This window comes from Ailuropoda melanoleuca, chromosome 8, assembly GCF_002007445.2.
Source record: "Ailuropoda melanoleuca isolate Jingjing chromosome 8, ASM200744v2, whole genome shotgun sequence".
Taxonomy (NCBI): Eukaryota; Metazoa; Chordata; class Mammalia; order Carnivora; family Ursidae; genus Ailuropoda; species Ailuropoda melanoleuca.
This window is the reverse complement of record NC_048225.1, coordinates 4,682,576-4,702,378: the sequence shown is the minus strand read 5'-3', so window position 1 is coordinate 4,702,378 and position 19,803 is coordinate 4,682,576. Positions and strand designations below refer to the sequence as shown.

The 19,803-nt window shown below is 38.3% G+C and overlaps 1 protein-coding gene across 3 annotated transcripts in view; it reads left to right on the top strand.

Annotated features, from left to right (window-relative positions):
- The window catches only part of CWF19L2 (CWF19 like cell cycle control factor 2), a 128,032-nt gene extending 109,063 nt beyond the window's left edge, over window positions 1-18,969 (top strand). For 2 of the 3 annotated variants that reach the window (XM_011236959.3, XM_002928982.4), the window contains exons 14-18: window positions 1,488-1,604; window positions 8,341-8,496; window positions 10,975-11,055; window positions 15,738-15,839; window positions 18,307-18,969. In XM_011236959.3, the coding sequence (XP_011235261.2) occupies window positions 1,488-1,604; window positions 8,341-8,496; window positions 10,975-11,055; window positions 15,738-15,839; window positions 18,307-18,450 (600 nt within the window). In that variant the 3' untranslated portion in view covers window positions 18,451-18,969. The remainder of the gene's footprint in view (window positions 1-1,487; window positions 1,605-8,340; window positions 8,497-10,974; window positions 11,056-15,737; window positions 15,840-18,306) is intronic. The other variant, XM_019809682.2, reaches the window with a different exon arrangement.
- The last annotated feature ends 834 nt before the right edge of the window (window positions 18,970-19,803 follow it).

Genomic DNA, 19,803 nt, shown 5'->3' with positions numbered 1-19,803 from the left:
AAAAACCACTTGAGCCTCTCCTTTCTCCATCTGTACTTTATGCTGTCTTTGCTCTAAAAACTACCATTGACGTTCTGCCTTTTGTCTCGGAATATTTTAATGTAGAAATATTTGAAATATTGATTAGAAGGAATTTCTTCCATGTCCTACAATATCTGACTAACAGTCATTTAATTCATCTGAATAAACAGTAACAAATTATTCCTTTTAGTTATTACCTAAGTTAATCATATATGATTTTGAGTTTCTAAGGAATTACTTTGCCATTAAGTTGAAACAATAAATAGTATTTCAAAGCAATTCAGTAATTCTCCCTCACCCTAAATTTCTAATATTTAAAATTAATGTCTTCAATGCAAATATATTAATGAAGCTGTATTAGTACTCTTAATTAGAGTCACAGAGTTAGAAATAACTTCTGATCATCAGCTGTCCCTTCCTTCTCCCTTCTTTTTTAAAAATAAAAGTTATCTATCTGCTTGTCTTAACACTGTGCTTTACCTTTTTTTAAAGTAGGCTATGTTTTTTAGAACAGTTTTAGATTTACAGAAAAATTAAGGCAGTACAGAGTTCCATGTACACCGTGTCCAATTTCTTCTCTTGTTAACATCTAACAGTAGTAAGCAATTTTCAAGATGTAATTTGTTACAGTTAATGCATCAGTACTGATGTTGTTTTTAATTTTGAATATGGTTATGATTTTACTATAAATTTAGGTAAATTTCCGTATCCACTGCTACTTTGTCCTCTCAGCAAAGCTTTAAAATTTTGCATTATTTTGTTAAATAATATTGTCTGCCATACAAAATATTTCTAGCCAAAACCTAACAAAAAAAAATAATAGAAAATAAGATCAAGCCCCTTTGCAGAATATAACTTACGTTCCTCATGAACACTGCTCACTACATATATACTAACTGACCTTTTTTTTAAAGACAGTTTGTGTACAGTGAAAAAATAACACCAATTTGTAGGTAATACATGTATTTAAATAGATAGAACTTAACCAGAACAGTAAAGCCCTACAGAGCACATTTCCTTTCTGTCTTAGTTGGGTTAATTCTCTTTGCACAGCCAATGAGAGGAGGACTGCCTGATGATTAGGCACCAGTTAGACTTCTCTATCATTACGAAGCCATGTATTTGTTTCATTCTTGCCAAAAATTGTGTTGTTTCAAGAAGCAAAAAGCTTCCTCAGAATAAGGATAAAGTGTCATTCATTTTGCCCTTGGGGAAGCTCAATCTCTGATATACGTATAACAGTTAAAATTGAGACTTGGGCTGTAAATTTCCAGTTTATTAAAATCTATCTTCATGGCCTTTAAAAATTTTAGAAAAATATCAGATATCTTTAAAAACATTAAAATAAAATATATTGCTTATAAACAAGTAAACCTTATTAAACATTAGCCGTGTTTCCCATGGCTCATTTGTTACAGTGGAGAGTAAATATAATAACATTTCACTTTGCAATTTTTCCCCCATAGGTTTATTTATGTTTACCCAACTTCCGCTCTCTTACCGAGGGACACTGCCTGATAGTCCCTTTGCAGCACCACAGAGCAGCGACCTTATTGGATGAAGACGTCTGGGAGGAAATTCAGGTCAGCATGATCACGCTCGCCCTAGTAATGCTCATGACCGGTCTATGCAAGCTGTTGTTATAAATTCCAGCGGGTTTCTTACACTTTCGTCCAGTGATTTTACTTTCTGAACTTACACATGTGCACACATTTCCCTAGTTGTGTATACCTGTGGATCATGGGGTTTTCACCGCTCACTACCTTTTTATCTTACTTCCCTTATGTACTCCATGTTTTGAAAGCTTTTGTAAAAAAAAATTTTATTGAAATGTAATTATAATTTTATAATTATAATATAATTAGTTTCAGGTGTACAACTGAACGTTTTTGTGTGCTAAATAAACTGTGACACAGTAATAATTATTTTTTCTTAAAAATATGAATGTAACACAGTAAGCTAATCGATTATAGCCAAAAGGAAAGATATTTTCAGATAACAAATATAAATTTTGGAAGTCAGAGGTTCATATCCAGCAGTTGCCATAGTTTCCTGTAATGGAGTTGGCCTCTGTTCTGTGATTTTGCTATCAGCCTTTATTTCCATACTTTTCCCTTTGTGACCTGGCCCAGCTTTTGAATTTAAGGAGTGTGTGTGTGTGTGTGTGTGTGTGTGATTCTGTAAGAAACTGAAAGACACAACGTGGGTGAAATTGCTCCTGAATTATTTCAAGACCTCATAATGACCAAAAAAGAAAAGAAAGAAAACTCTTGTTTTTCTAATACTTGACAATTGAATAGGGGTTAGAGGGACCCCTAGTTAGAAAATGTGAAAACTGTAAGACTTCAGAAGAGACTGTATTGTCTTTGAATCATGGTGACAAAGATGCTGAAAGAGGAGATATTCTGACTGCATATTATGAAATTCAGTCTCTTACTCCTTGTAATCTTTATGCTGTGAAAGGTAAAGGACAGATTCTTTAAATGCAGCTGTGGCTGAGTATGGGCAAGAATGTGGGCAAATACATTTGATGTGCAAAAAAATTTTTTTCTAGTAGTGGATGCCAGCGCAGTAAATAATTTAAAGTGTATGCAAATTTTGTTTTCAGGATTATTTTGAGATTTTTCTGGAATGTCTTTAAACAATTTATACATGCAAAACTGATTTAACTTAGAGCAAAATACAGTGCCAAAAAGATTTTAAGTAATACAGGAATCTAGTCTGTGTGTTTTATATTTCTGTAAGAAATTAAGCTACTTGATGGAAAACATTGAGGTGGATAAAGAAGAAATTTATTCAGTTTAGTAGATATTGAGTACATGAATATAAGATAATCCAGGTGTTATGAAAAATGTAGAGATAAAATCTTTAATTCTGCCCAAAGGCATGGTATATTCTCGTGCACATTACATTATAATTTAGTGGATTTTGTGAGCTATATGCATTATGGAAAATTGAGTGAGTAAAAGCCAAGTTATTTAATATAAATAATAGCATTATGGCTCTTGTGATAAAAGAAGAAATTCTTATAAGTTATAAATTACTATAAGATAGTGAGCAAATAAAGTATCTGATTCTAGCTTATTTAAAGAAATGTGGCTTTGGGGACTTTTGTTCTTATTTTCAAATATGTACAAAAATTCAAATTGGGGCACCTGGTTGGCTCAGTCAGTGGAGTGTGTGACTCTTGATCTTGGGGCTTTCAGTTCAAGCCCCACATTGAGTATAGAGATTACTTAAAAATAAAATATCTTTAAAAAATTTTCAAATTAATTATTCCTGTTGAATATCCTTATGGTTATTTGCCCCTTCTAGGGAATATATAACAAAAATTACTTGACTTAGGAAAAAATACTGTTTACAAATGAAAGAGCCACTTCTTCTCAGTGATTTTTATCTCCATCCTCTAGTAACATTTCATTTTAATTTTAGATTTTATTTAGTAGAAAATGCAAAGATAAGTTTCAGCACAGCATGTGGGAATAATCACAGATTTTGACTAAATAAGAGCCAAATTTTTAGTTTCATTAAATATATATAGTGAAACTTAGGTCCCCCTTAAAGTTATTCTTATCAGTTTTTTTTTTTAAAGATTTTATTTATTTATCCGACAGAGAGAGACAGCCAGCGAGAGAGGGAACACAAGCATGGGGAGTGGGAGAGGAAGAAGCAGGCTCCCAATGGAGGAGCCCGATGTGGGGCTCGACCCCATAACGCCGGGATCATGATCTGAGCCGAAGGCAGACGCCCAAAAACTGAGCCACCTAGGCGCCCCAAAGTTATTCTTATCAGTTTGACAGATGTGTTTGAGCTTACGTTATAGTCAGACACCATAGGTCCATTTTTTCGGTATCCCAGATGAGCGGTTTGGCAGTGAGGTCATTATCTGCAGTGGCTTCACTGTTTATTGTTTATTGCTAGTGTTTATTGCTTTGTTCAAAGACTTTCATCCATGCCATTTGCTCTTTGCTACACCTTCATCTACTTCTGTAACTACTTGCTGCCAACTCCTGAGCCTTCTGAGGGTTCCGCAGGGCAGGAGGCTTCCTTCTTTGGACCCTCCCTGCTAGCCACCCCCCGCCACCTTCCACCCGCGTGTGAACCAGCTTTCCAGTGTCCAAGTCAGATACTGTGGGGGGGGTCTGATTTTCAGTGAATCTTTCTCATTCTTTTTGTTCTCGTAAGTTTGGACTGTTTTAAAAATTACTTTAATGTCATTTTGGGTGGTCACTCCATGAAGGGTATAGAGTTAAATATATATGTTGTATTGTATCTCATAATATTTATCTGGAATAACTCCATCTTTTAGACATGCTCTATTTAGAAAACTTGAATAAATTATAGTGTTAATATTACATGATCAATCCTAAGTAGCTTTGATATTTTCAAGTAAAATACTTTAATTTTCATTTCAAAATTTTGTACTTAATATTTACCTGAATTGTTGTAATGTGACTTTTACAGATTAAGAATTTCAACACGTTGTAGTATAGTTTACTTAAATATATTGTAAGATATTTTAGTCTAGATGTGTTTAACTAAATGGGGAATGGCACTTGGGTGAATAGTCATAGGTTAAAAATGTGGAAAATAGTAATTACCCAATGGATGCAACTTTTTCTACTAGAAATTTGGGGATTTTATGTCATCCCCGTAACATGGGGTATCTGTGCTGCTCTGAAGCATAAAATAGTTTTGGTGTCTTAAATAATGAACTAAAAAACTTTCTTCTATGTTTGCTTATCATATAACTTAAAGAATAAATATTATTTAAATATGTATAGTGTATGTGTTATATTGAGCTTCTGGAAAATCCTGCTTTAGGGGAGTGGATAACCTGAAATTATGTCGTTAAACTCGTATTTTTAAATTAAAGACTTTTATATGCAGAGAGGAAGTACTTAGTGTGTGTGTGTCCTCCTTGAAACTATTCCTATGATGTTTAAATATAATATTGATCTATTCTTGTATCACTACTAATTTAGGTCTTTAGAGTTTTCATTTTTAATTCATGACATCTGGAGTCTGTCTTCTCCATTATTGTCCAGAGTGTCTAGAACGAGCATCCAAACAGTTAATGTAGGAAAGAGCTGTGAGGAGACATGAAGTCAGGAGGTTTGTGAGATGTGTTCGGATTAGCTAAATTTACATTGTTGCTGCTGCTGCTTTTTATCCACTTTCTACCTTCAAAAAAACTTAGTTTTCAATTATGTAGTTCTACTCTAGTAGTGATTTCCCTTTTTCTTTTTTCCCCAAAAGATTTTATTTACTTGGGGGGAGAGAGAGAGAGTGCATGCATGTGTGCGCACGTGTTGGGGGAGGGGCACAGGAAGAAGCAGGCTCTCCCCTGAGCAGGGAGTCAGACCCAGGGCTGATCCCAGGACTCTTGGATCATGACCCAAGCTGAATGCAGACGCTTAACCCACTGAGCCACCCAGGCGCCCCTCATTTTCCTTTTTCTAGCATATAACATTATCTTAGCACAAAACTAGGTAATGAAATAAATAACAATTAATTGAAAATATTCATAATAAAAATTCAGAAGTGTAGTAACAATTAACAAAATAGAGACAATCTAAAAACCTGTTATAGAACCAGTTATATTTTCCTGTTTGGTTTTTTGTTTTAATCTTTTTGTGCATGTGATACTAGGCCTGTGAAGGTAACTCTTGGGACATAGAGTTGAGGGAAGAATGCGGTTAACTCTTGTCACTTCCTGGTTCATCAGCGGTTTCAGGTGTATCACTGACGTCTGTGGATTGCCCATCTTACTATTCTTCACTGCTGTTGCAACAAAACCTAACTCACAGTGCTTGAGACAGCAAGAGTTCATTTCTTTTCTTTCTTTTTTAAGATTTATTTATCTATTTGAGAGAGAGAGAGAGCATGCAAGTACGGGGTGGAGGGGCAGAGGGAGAGAGAGCATCCCCCCCCCAGCAGACTTCCTGCTGAGCAGGGAGCCTGAAGGGGGCTCGATCCCAGGTCAATGGGATCATGACCTGAGCCGAAGGCAGATGCTTCACCGACTGAGCCCCCCAGGCGCCCCAAAAGTTAGTTTCTTATGTCGTATTCCAGTGTTGGTTGGGCAGTTCACCAAGGTAGATCGCTTCTAGACATAAAGTCAGGTATCCAGGCTCCTTCCATGAGAAGGCTCTCCTGTGGTGGAGTCCTTCTCTTTCAGCCCCTTGGATGAAAGAAAATGAATGCAAAAAGGCACACTACCCCTTAACTGTTTCAAGTGACACATAAGCCACTTGTCACACAAATGGCACTATCATTTCTGTGTATATTCCATTGCCCAGCGTTAAATATGTCCCCTCCTAAGTCCCAGGCAGGCTGGGAAGTTTAGTCTTTTTTTGTTTGCTCAGGAAGAGGAAAGTGAAACAGTTTAATGAAAACAGCTTTCTTGGGGAGAAATCAGATTAAGGCCTTGGCAGCTGCAAAATTTGAATCATCAGTTTTACCATGTAGATATCTATGCCAGTAGTTTATATTTTATTATTTTTTATCATAATTTAACCTCAGTTGTGTGTGCATTTTCTCCATTAATTTAATTTTATATAGCACCAAAGTCAGAGAATTTTTAAAAGGGGAAACAATCATCTTTAATCATCTATAATGATTTATCTCACAGTCACCTTATAATGAGATTATAGGTGGAAAGTCTGCAACCCTGTAGGCTGTTAGCCAAGACTGAGTTTAACAACAGATTGAGTGTCTAAAGTAAAGTGGAGCGGAGGTCAGAAACAAAAAGCAAATCCTGTAACCGTTGCTTACTAGGTATCTTTCTAGTTGACTCAAGTTACAATTATTTGATTTTTTCTTCGACTTGCCCTTATTTTATAAAATGAATACAAAACAGAAAAGTGATGGGTGATCAGTAATTAGTGATTATCAGAGACCTGGTGGAATCCCAGAGCTCCCGTCCCCTACGCAGCCGTGAACAGTAGCCTCTCCCCGTTCTGGGTGTCAGTGGAGGCTGAGTGGGGAGCCTGTGCACCATCTCCACGTGGCCGTCCCTGGACAGTGTCTGAATGACAGCCAGGTGGAATCTCGGGGAGTTAATGCTGAGGGAAGAGCAGCAACCGCAAACGATGATGTCACTGCATTTATATAACGTTCTGGAAATGCTAGGATTACAGAGATGGAAAGCATACTGGGGGTTCCTGCTGTGATGGGAGGGGGTGTGGCTGTAAGCGCTCAGTGGGAGGGGTCCTCATGGGGCTGGAGTTGCTCTCTTTTCTATACTGTGTCCATGTCAGTATCCTGGTCGTGATACTGGATTGGTTTTGTAATGTTGGGGGAAACCGGGTTAAAGGTATATGGAATCTCTCTGTATTTTCTTCATGTGATCTACAATCATAATTTAAAAATTTAGTTAAAATATTTAAAAGTTATAAATCAGCGGACAAATTTAAATAAAAAATGCTTCTTCCTCTTACTTAGACAAATATACTCACACTTTATAAACATAGGACACTCTGGAAGGCCACGTTTGACTTTCGGTTCTTAGACACCTTGGTGGTGGTGGGGACTTGGCTTCTGGTGCCCAGTCTTCAGCCTGGTCCCCTCTCTTCTAACTCCTGGCTTCATCCTGCTCTACACAGGCTGTCCTGTGAGCACACGTGCACATCCTGGACTGCACGTCTGAGCTCCACAAACAACTGTCCCTTGGGCCTAGGAGTGTGACATCAATAAGGAAATAAATAAGTAGAAGATAGTAAAAAGTAGGGGTTTTATAATAATGTTGAGTTCTTTGGGAAAAGAAAGCACTCTTACCTTTCAATTTTACCATGTTTGAGTTTCATACATTTGCTGGGACATGATTCTATGTGAAAATAGGGGACCGCTTGAACGTGCAGGGTTACCAGTGAAGGGTCAGCAGACATACATGGGAACCAGCGGATGAAGATGCTGTGAGCGCAGGCAGACAATTGGCAGGAAATTCCATGCCCACTTTCTAGGAGGACCTTTTTTGGCTTGTGGATGTTTTCCTCTGATTTTACTGTCAGTTCCGCATATTTTATTACTAGAGTTTGATTTTTCTCTCTTCCTTTTCTTATTTTAGTTTATTGGAACCATTTCCAATATATACATAAAAATATGCAGAGTAGTTCCAATTTAAAAAAATGTTTCTTAAATATGTGAAATTATGTAGTAGATTTAGACAGTAAAGTAACTATAAGGTAACAGTACAGAATTTAAATGTTGTTTACTACTTATTTTTTACTTTAAGGGGATTGAGCTTACCTTTTATTGTTTCCATATTTTGTATTTTTTCCAAGCGCTTTATTTACCTAGCCATGTTCCTTTCTTCAGACGTTCCGAAAATCACTGGTAAAGATGTTTGAAGATAAAGGACTGGACTGCGTGTTTTTAGAAACACACATGGGCATGAAGAAGCACCGTCACATGGTTTATGAGTGTGTCCCGCTCCCGAGGGAGGTGGGGGAGATGGCTCCCATCTATTTCAAGGTAGGGGATGATAGTCGTTGCATGCATATAATTCTTCACTACCTTGCTGTTTTCCAAATATGGTTATCTATTTTCTTGTATTTTTTTTCTCTGTATACTTGTATCAAACTTTAAAGAAATGAAGTAAAGCACACAAAAAAAATTCTGCTGTGTTACAAATTTCTGTAGAGAGAAATTTGGGATTTTGACCTTTAAATAGCATGCTTATTTGTAAGTATGAATAAACTGTCAAATGGTCATTTATAATTTCTAATTTCTCAGTTCTCAAATGAAAAATCAGGGTTTTACCTTGAAGTACTTTCAAGTCAAAATTATAGTCCTAATTCTAGAAAACCTATGAAATTCACAAGACCTAACAATAGTTATATACAAATAGTACATGTTACAGTTGCTGAGATAAATTACTGCTCTTTTAGTATTTAATACCTCATCATGCTATTTGTAAGAAGAAACCAGTGTGTAACCTTGACATACGTTTTTGGACACACATTACCAGAGTTTTTAGTCAGTTAAGTGTCCTTGTAATATTCAGGCAGCTTTTACTGAATAGCGTGGTTTGATACTGAGCTGAATGCAGTGTAACTTATAGACTAACGTAAATGTTTACATGTTGAACTATGTATGACTTCGTAACATGTGCGGTGTTCAAAGGAAGTCATGTTTGTGAAGTGGTGTGGGAAGACTTTCCAGTGCAACATTTAGGCAATATGGGACGGTCAAGTTCATTAATGTGGACTGTACATCCCAATAAGGATTATAAGACCTGTTAAGGTTAATGAAGTGGTGAAAATCTACTTTCTTTGTAGAGATTTTTTTTTTAAGATTTTTTTATTTGTTTGAAAGAGAGGGTGTGCACGCATGCATGAGAGGGGGAGGTGGGCACACGGAGAGGAAGAAAGAATCGTCAAGCAGACTCCCTGCTGACAGTGGAGCCTGACACAGGGCTTGATCCCAGGTGTCTGAGATCATGACCTGAGCTGAAATCAAGACTCAGCCGTCTAAACGATTGAGCCACCCAGGCGACCCAAGATTTTTTTAAGCAGGTGCCACACCCAGCGTGGAACCCAGCGCGGGGCCTGAACTAACGACCCTGAGATCAAGACCTGAGCTGAGATCAAGAGTCACACACTTAACTGACTGAGCCACCCAGGCGCCCCTCTCTAGAGATTTTTAAAAACAATAGACTATTTGATTTTAAGAATTACACTATTAAAGTAGGAAAATGAGTGGGATAATTCCTAAACCCGTGCTAGTTCTGTGTTAAACAGAATCAGGTGGGAGAGGTTATTAGACTTCTTTTCAATTTTTTAAGTTTTTGGTACTTCCTCCGCAGAGTCAGGGGTATTGTGACTGTCGGCACTGAGGTAATAGGGCAGAACGTGGAGCAGCCACTGTCAGCTCACATGGGGTGACAGAGATGTCAACACTCAGTAGGATGCTGTGTCACTTCTACACCGAACCTCTTACATGATCAGTAAAGATGCATTTATTTCATTTGGCTTCAGGTTTATATTGAATGTGCTACCTTATAGCACCAACACAAGCAACACCCCGTGCCTTTTAAATATGGAACAGCAGTATATCTGATGTTTTGTTTTTTTTTAAAGATTTTTATTTTTATTTATTCGACAGAGATAGAGACAGCCAGCGAGAGGGGGAACACAAGCAGGGGGAGTGGGAGAGGAAGAAGCAGGCTCATAGCAGAGGAGCCTGATGTGGGGCTCGATCCCATAATGCCGGGATTCACGCCCTGAGCCGAAGGCAGACCCTTAACCGCTGTGCCACCCAGGCGCCCCAGTATATCTGATGTTTTTAAATTGTGTTTATTTGAATGTTAATTTTATGTTCAAAATTTGCTTCATTAATAATGATAACTGTACAAAAATGAGAGTATTTTGTACTCATTATCCTGTCTTTTCTATTAAAAATATTTCTTTACCATAAATAATAGTTCTGTTGCTTAGCCTAGAAAGTCTTATAATGACATTTCTATGTATTTTTTCTCCCTACATTTTTACTTCTTTGTTACAGGGCCAGAGATAGTTGAAGTGCTTGGTTGCCAGAGAGCATATAAATTACTCTTGATATTTGGAAAAGGGTAGTGAAACTAAACAAGTTTATTTGAGTAGATTTTTATGAATGAGATAAGGAAGTTGTGAACTTTTATATTTACAAACTTATGTTCAATATTAAATTGCTTAGTCTTACTAAGGATTGTGTTTGTCATGTAAAGTTGGGCTTGAAGTTAGTACAAGGGATAAGAATGAGTAAAATAATATCTTTGCTAAAGATAGGACTTTAAAAAAAATCGAGAAGGTCCAATTTTAAATAACAGAAATTAAAGCCTTAACCCATTTGAAGTAATGAGCTACCATTATAATATCCTGTGAGTAATTCACTGTATTACTTTATTTTTTAAACTATCTCTTTGTATTTGCTTATAAACTATTTTTTCATTAATAAATGGCTATTTCTTAGAAAGCCATAATGGAATCCGATGAAGAATGGTCCATGAACAAGAAATTGATCGATCTCTCTTCAAAAGATATCAGAAAGTCTGTAAGTATCTTTTTTCCCTTGTATAAGGGATGATCCTGGTGCTTAGGGTCTTCATTAATTTTCACATTTTATTGGAGAAAGAGACCATTTGGCTGAGTGACGAAAGGTGAAGTAATTCTATGAATAAGAAATTATTTTCATTTTACTTGGTCTAGCAAATGCTCGTTTGTTCAAATGCTTCTTTGAATGTGGATTCCTGACCTTCTAGCCCCGTGCCACTGTCGTGCCTGTAATTGGCGATGACAGCATCACACTGTCATGGGCTTCGCAGCCTCTGTGGGACAAGTAAGTGGTGAGAGGGGCCTTCTTGTTACTCGAATTATAACGAGGGAAACATTTTCCTACAGGCTTCTCTTCATTTTTTTTTCCTTCCCTTATACAAAGACTCCCTAGTAGGATCCTTTAAAACAGTGGTTGAGGTAGTTGACGGCTCCGTCATTCCTTGGCGGAGTTTCCTAACTGCGCTTCACGGTTAGTCTTGATTTGCAGCTCAACTCTTAGATACACTACGCGTGAGTTGAGGACTCCTGCAATGACCGCTTTCTTTTCTAGAAATAGAAATTCAGTAGAATAGAGATAGAACTGTGGATTCCTTTTTGTTCTTCTGTTCAAAAAGTTACTGATTGTTCAATTGCTTATTGAGTGACAGCTACTTACCAGGCACTCTTTCTACGCAGTGGAACAGAGCAGAGAGGTGCGCGGGCCCTGGGGGGCTTCTGGTCCAGGGCCGGGGTGGGGCACTCCAGCCTGTGCTAAATCATCCTGCTGCGAGTGCGAATGATGTCTTGTTGGAACACAGCTACACCACTTTGTTATGTGTTGTTTTTGGAAGCTTTCATGCCACAAGGATGGAGCTGAGAGTTGCAACAGAGACCATATAATCTGCAAAGTCCACAATATTTTATTTAAATTAAAACTTTTAAAAGTTTTTTAAAAATATGCTGACCCTTGTTCTAATAGATGACACTGGCCTATTTTCTTCTATTTCTTCTTTTGGAAAGCCAAACTCCTGATGTAAGTGACTTGCAGGATTTCTCATAACATTTATTGTATCTTAGTCAAAATATTGAAATTTCATTGCTTTACCGAAGATAGTTTGAATTCAAAGGTAAAACGTTGTCTATAGTCTTCCTCTCTTTACTTGCTGGTGAGTTGGGCCAGACAATACCTTTAAAAACAAAACAAAAACCAACCCCCCACAAATGTCGTCTTTGTTTCTGTCTTCTGTGAGTCTGTAGAAAAAGGTATCTAACGTGGGCACATCTGTTGTACCTGAGTTTGTCACTTCTCATATCATAATCTCCAATGCCATTATGTAGTCTTTTATAACATGATTTTAATGGCATTTGAAAATATTTCCAAGTAGGAATTTAAAAGAAATAAATTATTTTCCATTTGCTACCCTGTATATTCAGTTTTCTTACAGGTAAACCATCTAACACCTGTTCTAGATATCAGAACGGGCACAGTACTTGAGTTAAACACCTAGAAGGCTTTAATATTAACCCAACCTAGATGGAAAACGAGAAGCCGATCTTTGCAGGAGTGGTGGTTGTGTATTTACTTGGAAGCACTGCAGAGATGCCAGCGGTTGCCTTTTCTAAGTCACCACCCAGTTTCTGGGAGTCACAGCAGCAAGGGAGTGAGCCAGACGATCTCTTAGCTTTAGGATTCGGTAATTATGTGCATGGAACTGTGAAGAGAATTTGAGAATTAGGAATAATTCCAAAGGAGGTCACTTTTTAAGTTAACAAGCCTTCCACTGTCTTTTTAAAATGATGAAAGTGTTTCTGAGCACAGAGTGAACAATCTTGACTTACTTTAATGTTACTTTTATTTGGAAGAACTTCATTATACTTATTTTCAAGCTCTGTATCCTTGGTAGTTTCATAAAGTGTTTTACCTGCTTCATGGGGTGGGGTGATTTTCTTTCCCCCCCCCAGTAGATCCTTGGCTTCTAGCAGAGATTTACATACTGGTTATTCATTCTGATTCTTTGTTGACTTATATTTTTTTGTGGTGAGTATAGGCTTCTGTTTTTATGCCCATTTTGTTTCCTTTCTGGCTCTTGATTTCCTTGTGTGAAGTCTGTGGGAAGTTCATGGAAATATACACGGGAAATCTATATGTTCGTTGCAGAGCAGTTGCACGTTACTAACTAACTTGTCAGGGAAAGTGTTCATTTTTCACAAGGCTATTTTATTGAGATTTCATATAAATTCTTCCTGAACTTTAAAATAGTATGATTCCAAGTTTAATTTTGTGGTAGCTGTAATTGAAAAGCACGTTTAGGGATTTTTAAAACTGAGGAAAGTCCATGTCAAGGAAAATTTGGGTTTACCCAGAGACCGTCAGACTGAAGGACAGTAACAGGAAGTCTGGAGAAGTAGCTGGAGTATTAAAAGGGGAAAATTCAAATATTACTGTTTCTGTTTTGCTTTTTTTACCATCAATAAAATGTCTTGCCATAATTCTGTCAGTATCTTTCAAGAGCGATAGCAAAGTTGCAGGTCGTCTGGCTGGTCAGGGCAGGAAGAGCGAAGTGGTGACGAGTGTGCTTTGATACCAAGCCTTCACAGTGCCCCTGACCAGCAGCTGTTCTGGCAGGACGGCAGGTTGTCCCTTCTGGAGCCTGCGGTGAGGGAACAGGGAAGCTCGTGTACAGGTTGTTAGAGCCTGGCAGTTACATCCTGGGCTCTTGAGACCCTTGGTGTGTAAGTTCATTTCCTACCGGCGATGTCACAAATTACCCCAGACTTAGTGTTTTAAGTGAACGCACATTTATTATCTTATAATTCTGGAGGTCACAAATATGAAATGTGTTTCATTGGACTGAAATCAAGGTGTTAGCAGGCCTGCATTCCCTCTGGAAGGCACAGGGAAGAATCCGTTTCCTTCCCTTCTCCAGCTTCTAGAAGCCACCGGCATTCCGTGGCTTGTGGTTCCTTCCTTCATCTTCAAGTCCAGCGTTATGGGATCTTCCAGTCTTTGTCTGATGCTGACTCTCCTGACTCTTTTCTTACAAATCTGTCTTGTGTATGCATTGGGCCCACACGGGTAAGGCAGGCTCTCTCCTCGTTGCAGTGTCCATAAATAACTGCGTCTGTGCAGTCTCTCTGCCAGATGAGGTCATATACTCATGGCAAATAGGGGATTAGAACACTGACATATTTTAGGGCCATTATTCTGCCAAATACAGTGTGATACGAGCAGAGGCCATGGGCAAAGTCATCACAAATTGAGTCCTCAAGCTCTCTGTCCCTAGAAGTACTGTCCGTCAGTTGGTGTAGTTCTGTAGCATTGTTTTAGCCATTCCCGTTCCTGACTCACAGGTGATGATCTACTTCAGATAACAGAGATATTCTCATGGAGCCTTCCATCCTTTTTTCTTTGACCACCATGTTTGGACAAAGCACTGTTGTTTGGAATACAGAAAAGACAGTAGTATTTGAAGAACCTTCTCTGTGCCAACCACTGGGTTAGACACTTAATGTGCATTCCCGTAGTTCATCCTCACAGCGAACCTCGTAGCTCTTCCCAGTTCTCATGAGACTCCGAGATGTTAATGACTTGCCTGGGGTCACATAGGTATCAGAAGCAGAGCTGTGGTCGAGGCCTTATCTGTCTCTTGACTTTGTTTTTTCCTGTCTAGGTCATACATGTTTATCATATTTTAAAAATGTAGAATTATAAAAAAAAGACAAAGGCACAAAAAAGTTACCCACCTCTCTGTGTTTTATGTTATATACTATTTTATAAACTGATTTTTTCTTATGCTTTTCCTATAACATGAACAACCCTTTCTAAGCGCTAATTTTAACTGCTTTATTATTAATTCATGATGACCACTGTCTTTCCACCATACCATACTATCTTCTTCCAAGTCATGCCTTCTTGAGGACAATATAGAATACATATAGTTAAATAGACATGTGATTGAGTGTCAAAGTGAGTAAGTGCTGACTGTGTGTGGGGATCAGGACCCACTTGAATAATACGGATTAGGGCTTGGAGGGAAAACCTGCAGGGACACAGATCTACTTAATTGATAAAGCCAGAAATTATGGACTTTTCCAATCAAGATTGAGTTCAAACTCTCTGTGTGTGTGTGTGTGTGTGTGTGCATGCGTGTGTGTGTGTATAAAGAGAGATAAAAAGATAATAGTTACTCCTGGAGAAACTTTGAAATGAGGTTGGTAAGCTAAGTATTGCTAGACCCATCTCACCAGTTAATAAAAAATTGTGATTGTCTGGGTTTAGTTTATCTTTGATAAATAAATAATAGTAAAGTCTCAGGTTATAAATAAAGCTCTGTGTATATGGGTAGGCCTCTCCCTGTTCTGCTTTGTGAGGGAAATACAGGGAACCATATCCTTATTCTCTTTGTAGTCTAAGGAAAAAATTAGTACCTTTTCTTTCCTGTTTTCTTCAAAGACAGGAAGATACTGGTTTTGATTATAATTGTTGGTTGTTATGAAGAGTGGTCGGCTGAAAGGCTACCAAATGAAATGTTTTACTTTGAAAATTAGGTCATTGCCTAAGTATTTCTAGAATTAGAACTTATTATGTACGTTTGTCTTGAAGGGTTGCTTAATTACTGTCATGTCTCAGAGCAGGAGAAGGGATTCAGAGGAAATTTCTGATTCCGGGCTGTATTCATGTGTGATTTATCTGTTTCTTAGGTACCCAGAGGCTTACCTTACTTCGCTGTGGATTTTGGCCTCCAAGGAGGGTTTGCCCATGTCATTGAAGATCAGCACAAATTCCCTCATTACTTTGGAAAGGTATGCTCACAGATTTAATAAAATTCCAGAGGTTAGCGATTTGGTAACACTTTTCTTTCAAAGGGAAATCAAAACTTTGGGCACAATACAGAGTGAATTTGGTGAGTGCTGTTCCACTCAATTTTTAGAGGAAGAAGCTAGAAACTATTAAGAAAAATGTCCCAGAATATTCATAACAGTCAGGAATGTCACTCTACAATCGAACGTTTACGGACACAGTCAAGCGGGCTGGTAGTTGCTTCCCTGTGGAGCCAGCCCGCCTTGTGCCGAGAAGGGTGACACCGCTGACACTCGCAGTGAGCTGACGGTGAGGCACCTTCTGTTCTGGAGAGACCGTCACTCCGTTCATCTCACGGATGAAGAAGCTGAGCTTCAGACAGAAGCTGAGGTACAAGCGCCCCTCGTTTGTGGTTAAAGTAGATAGACCCCTTCATATGGAGTGAAGCACCATGCAGTCCAAGGAGAGTGTATGACTCTGTCATTTCACACCGTCCCGAGCAGGTGTCCGGGTGTCGGTCTATAGACTGCTGGTACTTTCATCACTGCACATTGCCTTGTGGGTACAGCCCTACGTTTAGGGTCTGGTGAGTAGCTGGGAAGTGTGTAAGTTCGTATCAGGGACTGGAATGAAGTTAATGTGACTGCTGCGATAGTCCGTCATACAGTCTGAGCAATAATCGTTCTAGAACTGACGTTTTCATCGAGCATAGCTCCGGCCTTTCTGCTTGTGTTTTCCATAAATTATTGTCTCTACTGGTCCTTTATTTGTTTACAGGTGAAAAAGGTTCTGTTTTCCTGGAAGCTTTTTCTGATTTATCTAAAAATAGAATCTTCTTTTTTGAGTCTCCATGTAGTCTGCTCTGGCTTATTTACCTTACTCCCTTTCTAAGACGGTTCTTGGTGTACTTGGGTTACTCTTCCACAGCCCCACATTCTGTTACGAGTTCTGGGAAGGCGCGTAGATGTATGTCAATTCTCGTTGTATCCCCTATGATATTTGGTACTTGTTTGGACACAGTTTGGTCCTCTTGGTCAGAATGTTAAGATGCTGTCCAAGATCTCCCCAGACAGCCCTGTAGAAGCAGACCGAATATGCAGAATTTGATGCTCACTGCAGTGTTTTCCTGTGTTGCCCTCTAAGCGTTACACGTCTTCCCCATGTCCTCGTGAACACGGATGCTTGTAAAGTTGCATTAATTTCTGTAGCTAACAGCACAGGAAGAGAATCATGCGAAAATTGTGTAGGTAAGCAGACTACTCAAAATCTGTTTCTTACAGGGCTGTGGAATGTGACTTTTGAGTGACGGTGATATAATTTTTAATTCTTAGTTTATTTGGATTAGTATTAAAATATGATTTTGTTTCCTGAAAAAAGATCTCCAGCGAATAGTGGAAGAAACTGGCTTATAAATTTGCGGGGTAGTAGAGAGAACCTGAGCCTGCCCTTGGCCTGCAGTCCAGACACAGAGTTCATAACTGCTACATGTTGGTTAACTTTTTCTCCATCCTGTTTACCAGAACAGCTCAGAAGGACCAAAATAAATAAATTTCACCCTCTCTTTCTCCCCTTAGCTCCTCTCTGGTGGTAGTACTAACAAGCAACAAAATGGACAAGTTGCTTGACAGGAGACACAGCCAGCACTCCTAGAATCAGAGGTTTTGCATAGTTAGAACTAACTGAGAACAATATTTCCTCCCCCATGTTTGTATTTAAATTCCAGCTAGTTAACACACACTGCAAAATTAGTTTCAGCTGTAGAATTTAGTGACTCAGCACGTCCATACAACACCTGGTGCTCACCACAGCAGGTGCCCTCCTTCATACGCAGCACCTGTTCCCCCAACACCCCCCCACCTCCCCATCAGTTGGTTCTTTCTAGTTAAGAGTCTGTTCCTTGGTTTACTTTTCTCTTCCCCCCTGCCCCCCGTGTTCATTTGTTTTGTGTCTTAAATTCCACATAGGAGTGAAATCATATGGTGTTTGTCTTTCTCTGACTTATTTCGCTTAGCATTACATTCTCTAGTTCCATCTACATCATTGCAAATGGCAAGATTTTATTCTTTTTACGACTAATATTCCATTGTGTATGTGTGTGTATATATATATGTATATACACCACATCTTCCTTATCCGTTCATCAGTCAGTGGACACTTGGGTTGCTTCCGTAATTTGGCTGTTGTTGATAATGCTGCTATAAACATTGGGGTGCATGTACCCCTTCGAATCTGTATTTTTGTATCCTTTGGCGAGTAGTGTGATTGCTGGATGGTAGGGTAGTTCTATTTTTAACCTTTTGAGGAACCTCCATACTGGAAAATAAGGTTTTTTTTAACATGAAACTAATATTTATGTAAAATTTGAACATTCTCACAAAGAACTACTAATTTTATATTTAGGAGCAGAATAAACAAATAGTTTCATTCTGTTTTCAGACATGTGTCTATATTTTTCTCATTCTTTAAAAGGAAATCATTGGTGGGATGCTGGATATAGAGCCAAGACTGTGGAGGAAGGGGATCCGGGAAAGCTTTGAGGACCAGAGGAAGAAAGCACTGCAGTTTGCCCAGTGGTGGAAACCATTCGACTTCACCAAAAGTAAAAAGTGTTGAGTCATACCTTTTATTTTTTAAATTTCTTCTTCAGATTCCTTCAAGTTTTTTTTCCATTGTGTCTAACTAGACCACTGACCCTCAGGCCAGAGGGGGAGAAAGTCCCGCCCTGGGTCTCAGACACCCGTGCGTCACTGGATCATGCTCCTGCCCTACCTTGTCCTGCGGACTGCGCTGTAGTAACTGGGGAGGCCCCGCTCACATTCCTGGTCTGTAGCTACGTCTCGGTGTTCTCAACTGTGCAGTTTAAGATGTGGAAAGACTCCTCTGAAGGATTATCTGGGAGGTGTAGCAGATCGTTTGTTCGGAGGGAAATGGGTCTGCTTCAAGGTTGTGAAGACTATTGCTGGCTTCTCTTGAATATTTTAAACCGAATTGGCATTTTCAGTAATAATTGCAATTTCTTTTCATAGCATTTTATAGAAAGGCTCCTAATTTTCTATCGGTAGTCACTGCTCTTCTTTTTATTAAAGGAAAAAGAATGTCCCAAGAACAATAAAGAATTAAATGAAGCATAAACGTGTTCATGATTTGTTTTTATTTCTGGATTTTTAATAGTGTCTTTGAATTTTGGGAATTTTAAATGTAGTTGTTCCAAGTAACACAATTTACAGTTGTTTTGGGTTTTGAAAGTTGAAAGTTTAAGCCAAGCCGTCATTTTGGTGTTGTATTATTACAGAATTGTAATGAGAGTATTCTAAATGTCCAGAGCACGTTCTGTTGCCCTGCACTTGATCTACGCTTCTTCATTTTTCCTTTGTTCTTACGCGTGGCGTCAAGAGGAAGCCATATACTTGTAAAATATGACCATGGTGTAAGAGTGCGCCTATTTTTTTTTTTTACTACGGAAGGTATTTTTGTTGCAATGGTTTTTCAGAGATACTGGGTTTTGGAGCTGATCCTCGACATTTTGTCATGAAATGTTGATTACCTAGAATCAGTGTGGTGCGCAGTCTGGAGTAACTCCTAACTCCCTATAGTTCTTTTTAATATCGGCATCTTGTTATTTCTTTGGTATGTTAAAAAATGGTTATGTTCTAGCTATAGTTTTAAAATTTCAAATGTAAGTTGAAGTTTAATGGATTCAATTTCTCAATATTTAAAAGTTGAATTTAAGTATAATTATCAGTTAGATACTTGCTAGTATTATATTTATTGCTATTTTCAGGCTCTTTGAGCTTTACTGCAGAGTCTTAGAGGAATGTATAACATTTATTTATTTAATCCGTGAATTAATATTCGTTTGCAGGGCATTTTGTGTTGTGCTTTTAGTGCAGAAATAAAAAGTACTCCCCCTGCTTTAAATTATGTTACAGTCTAGTGGAGAAGGAGACATGCACATAAATAATTATA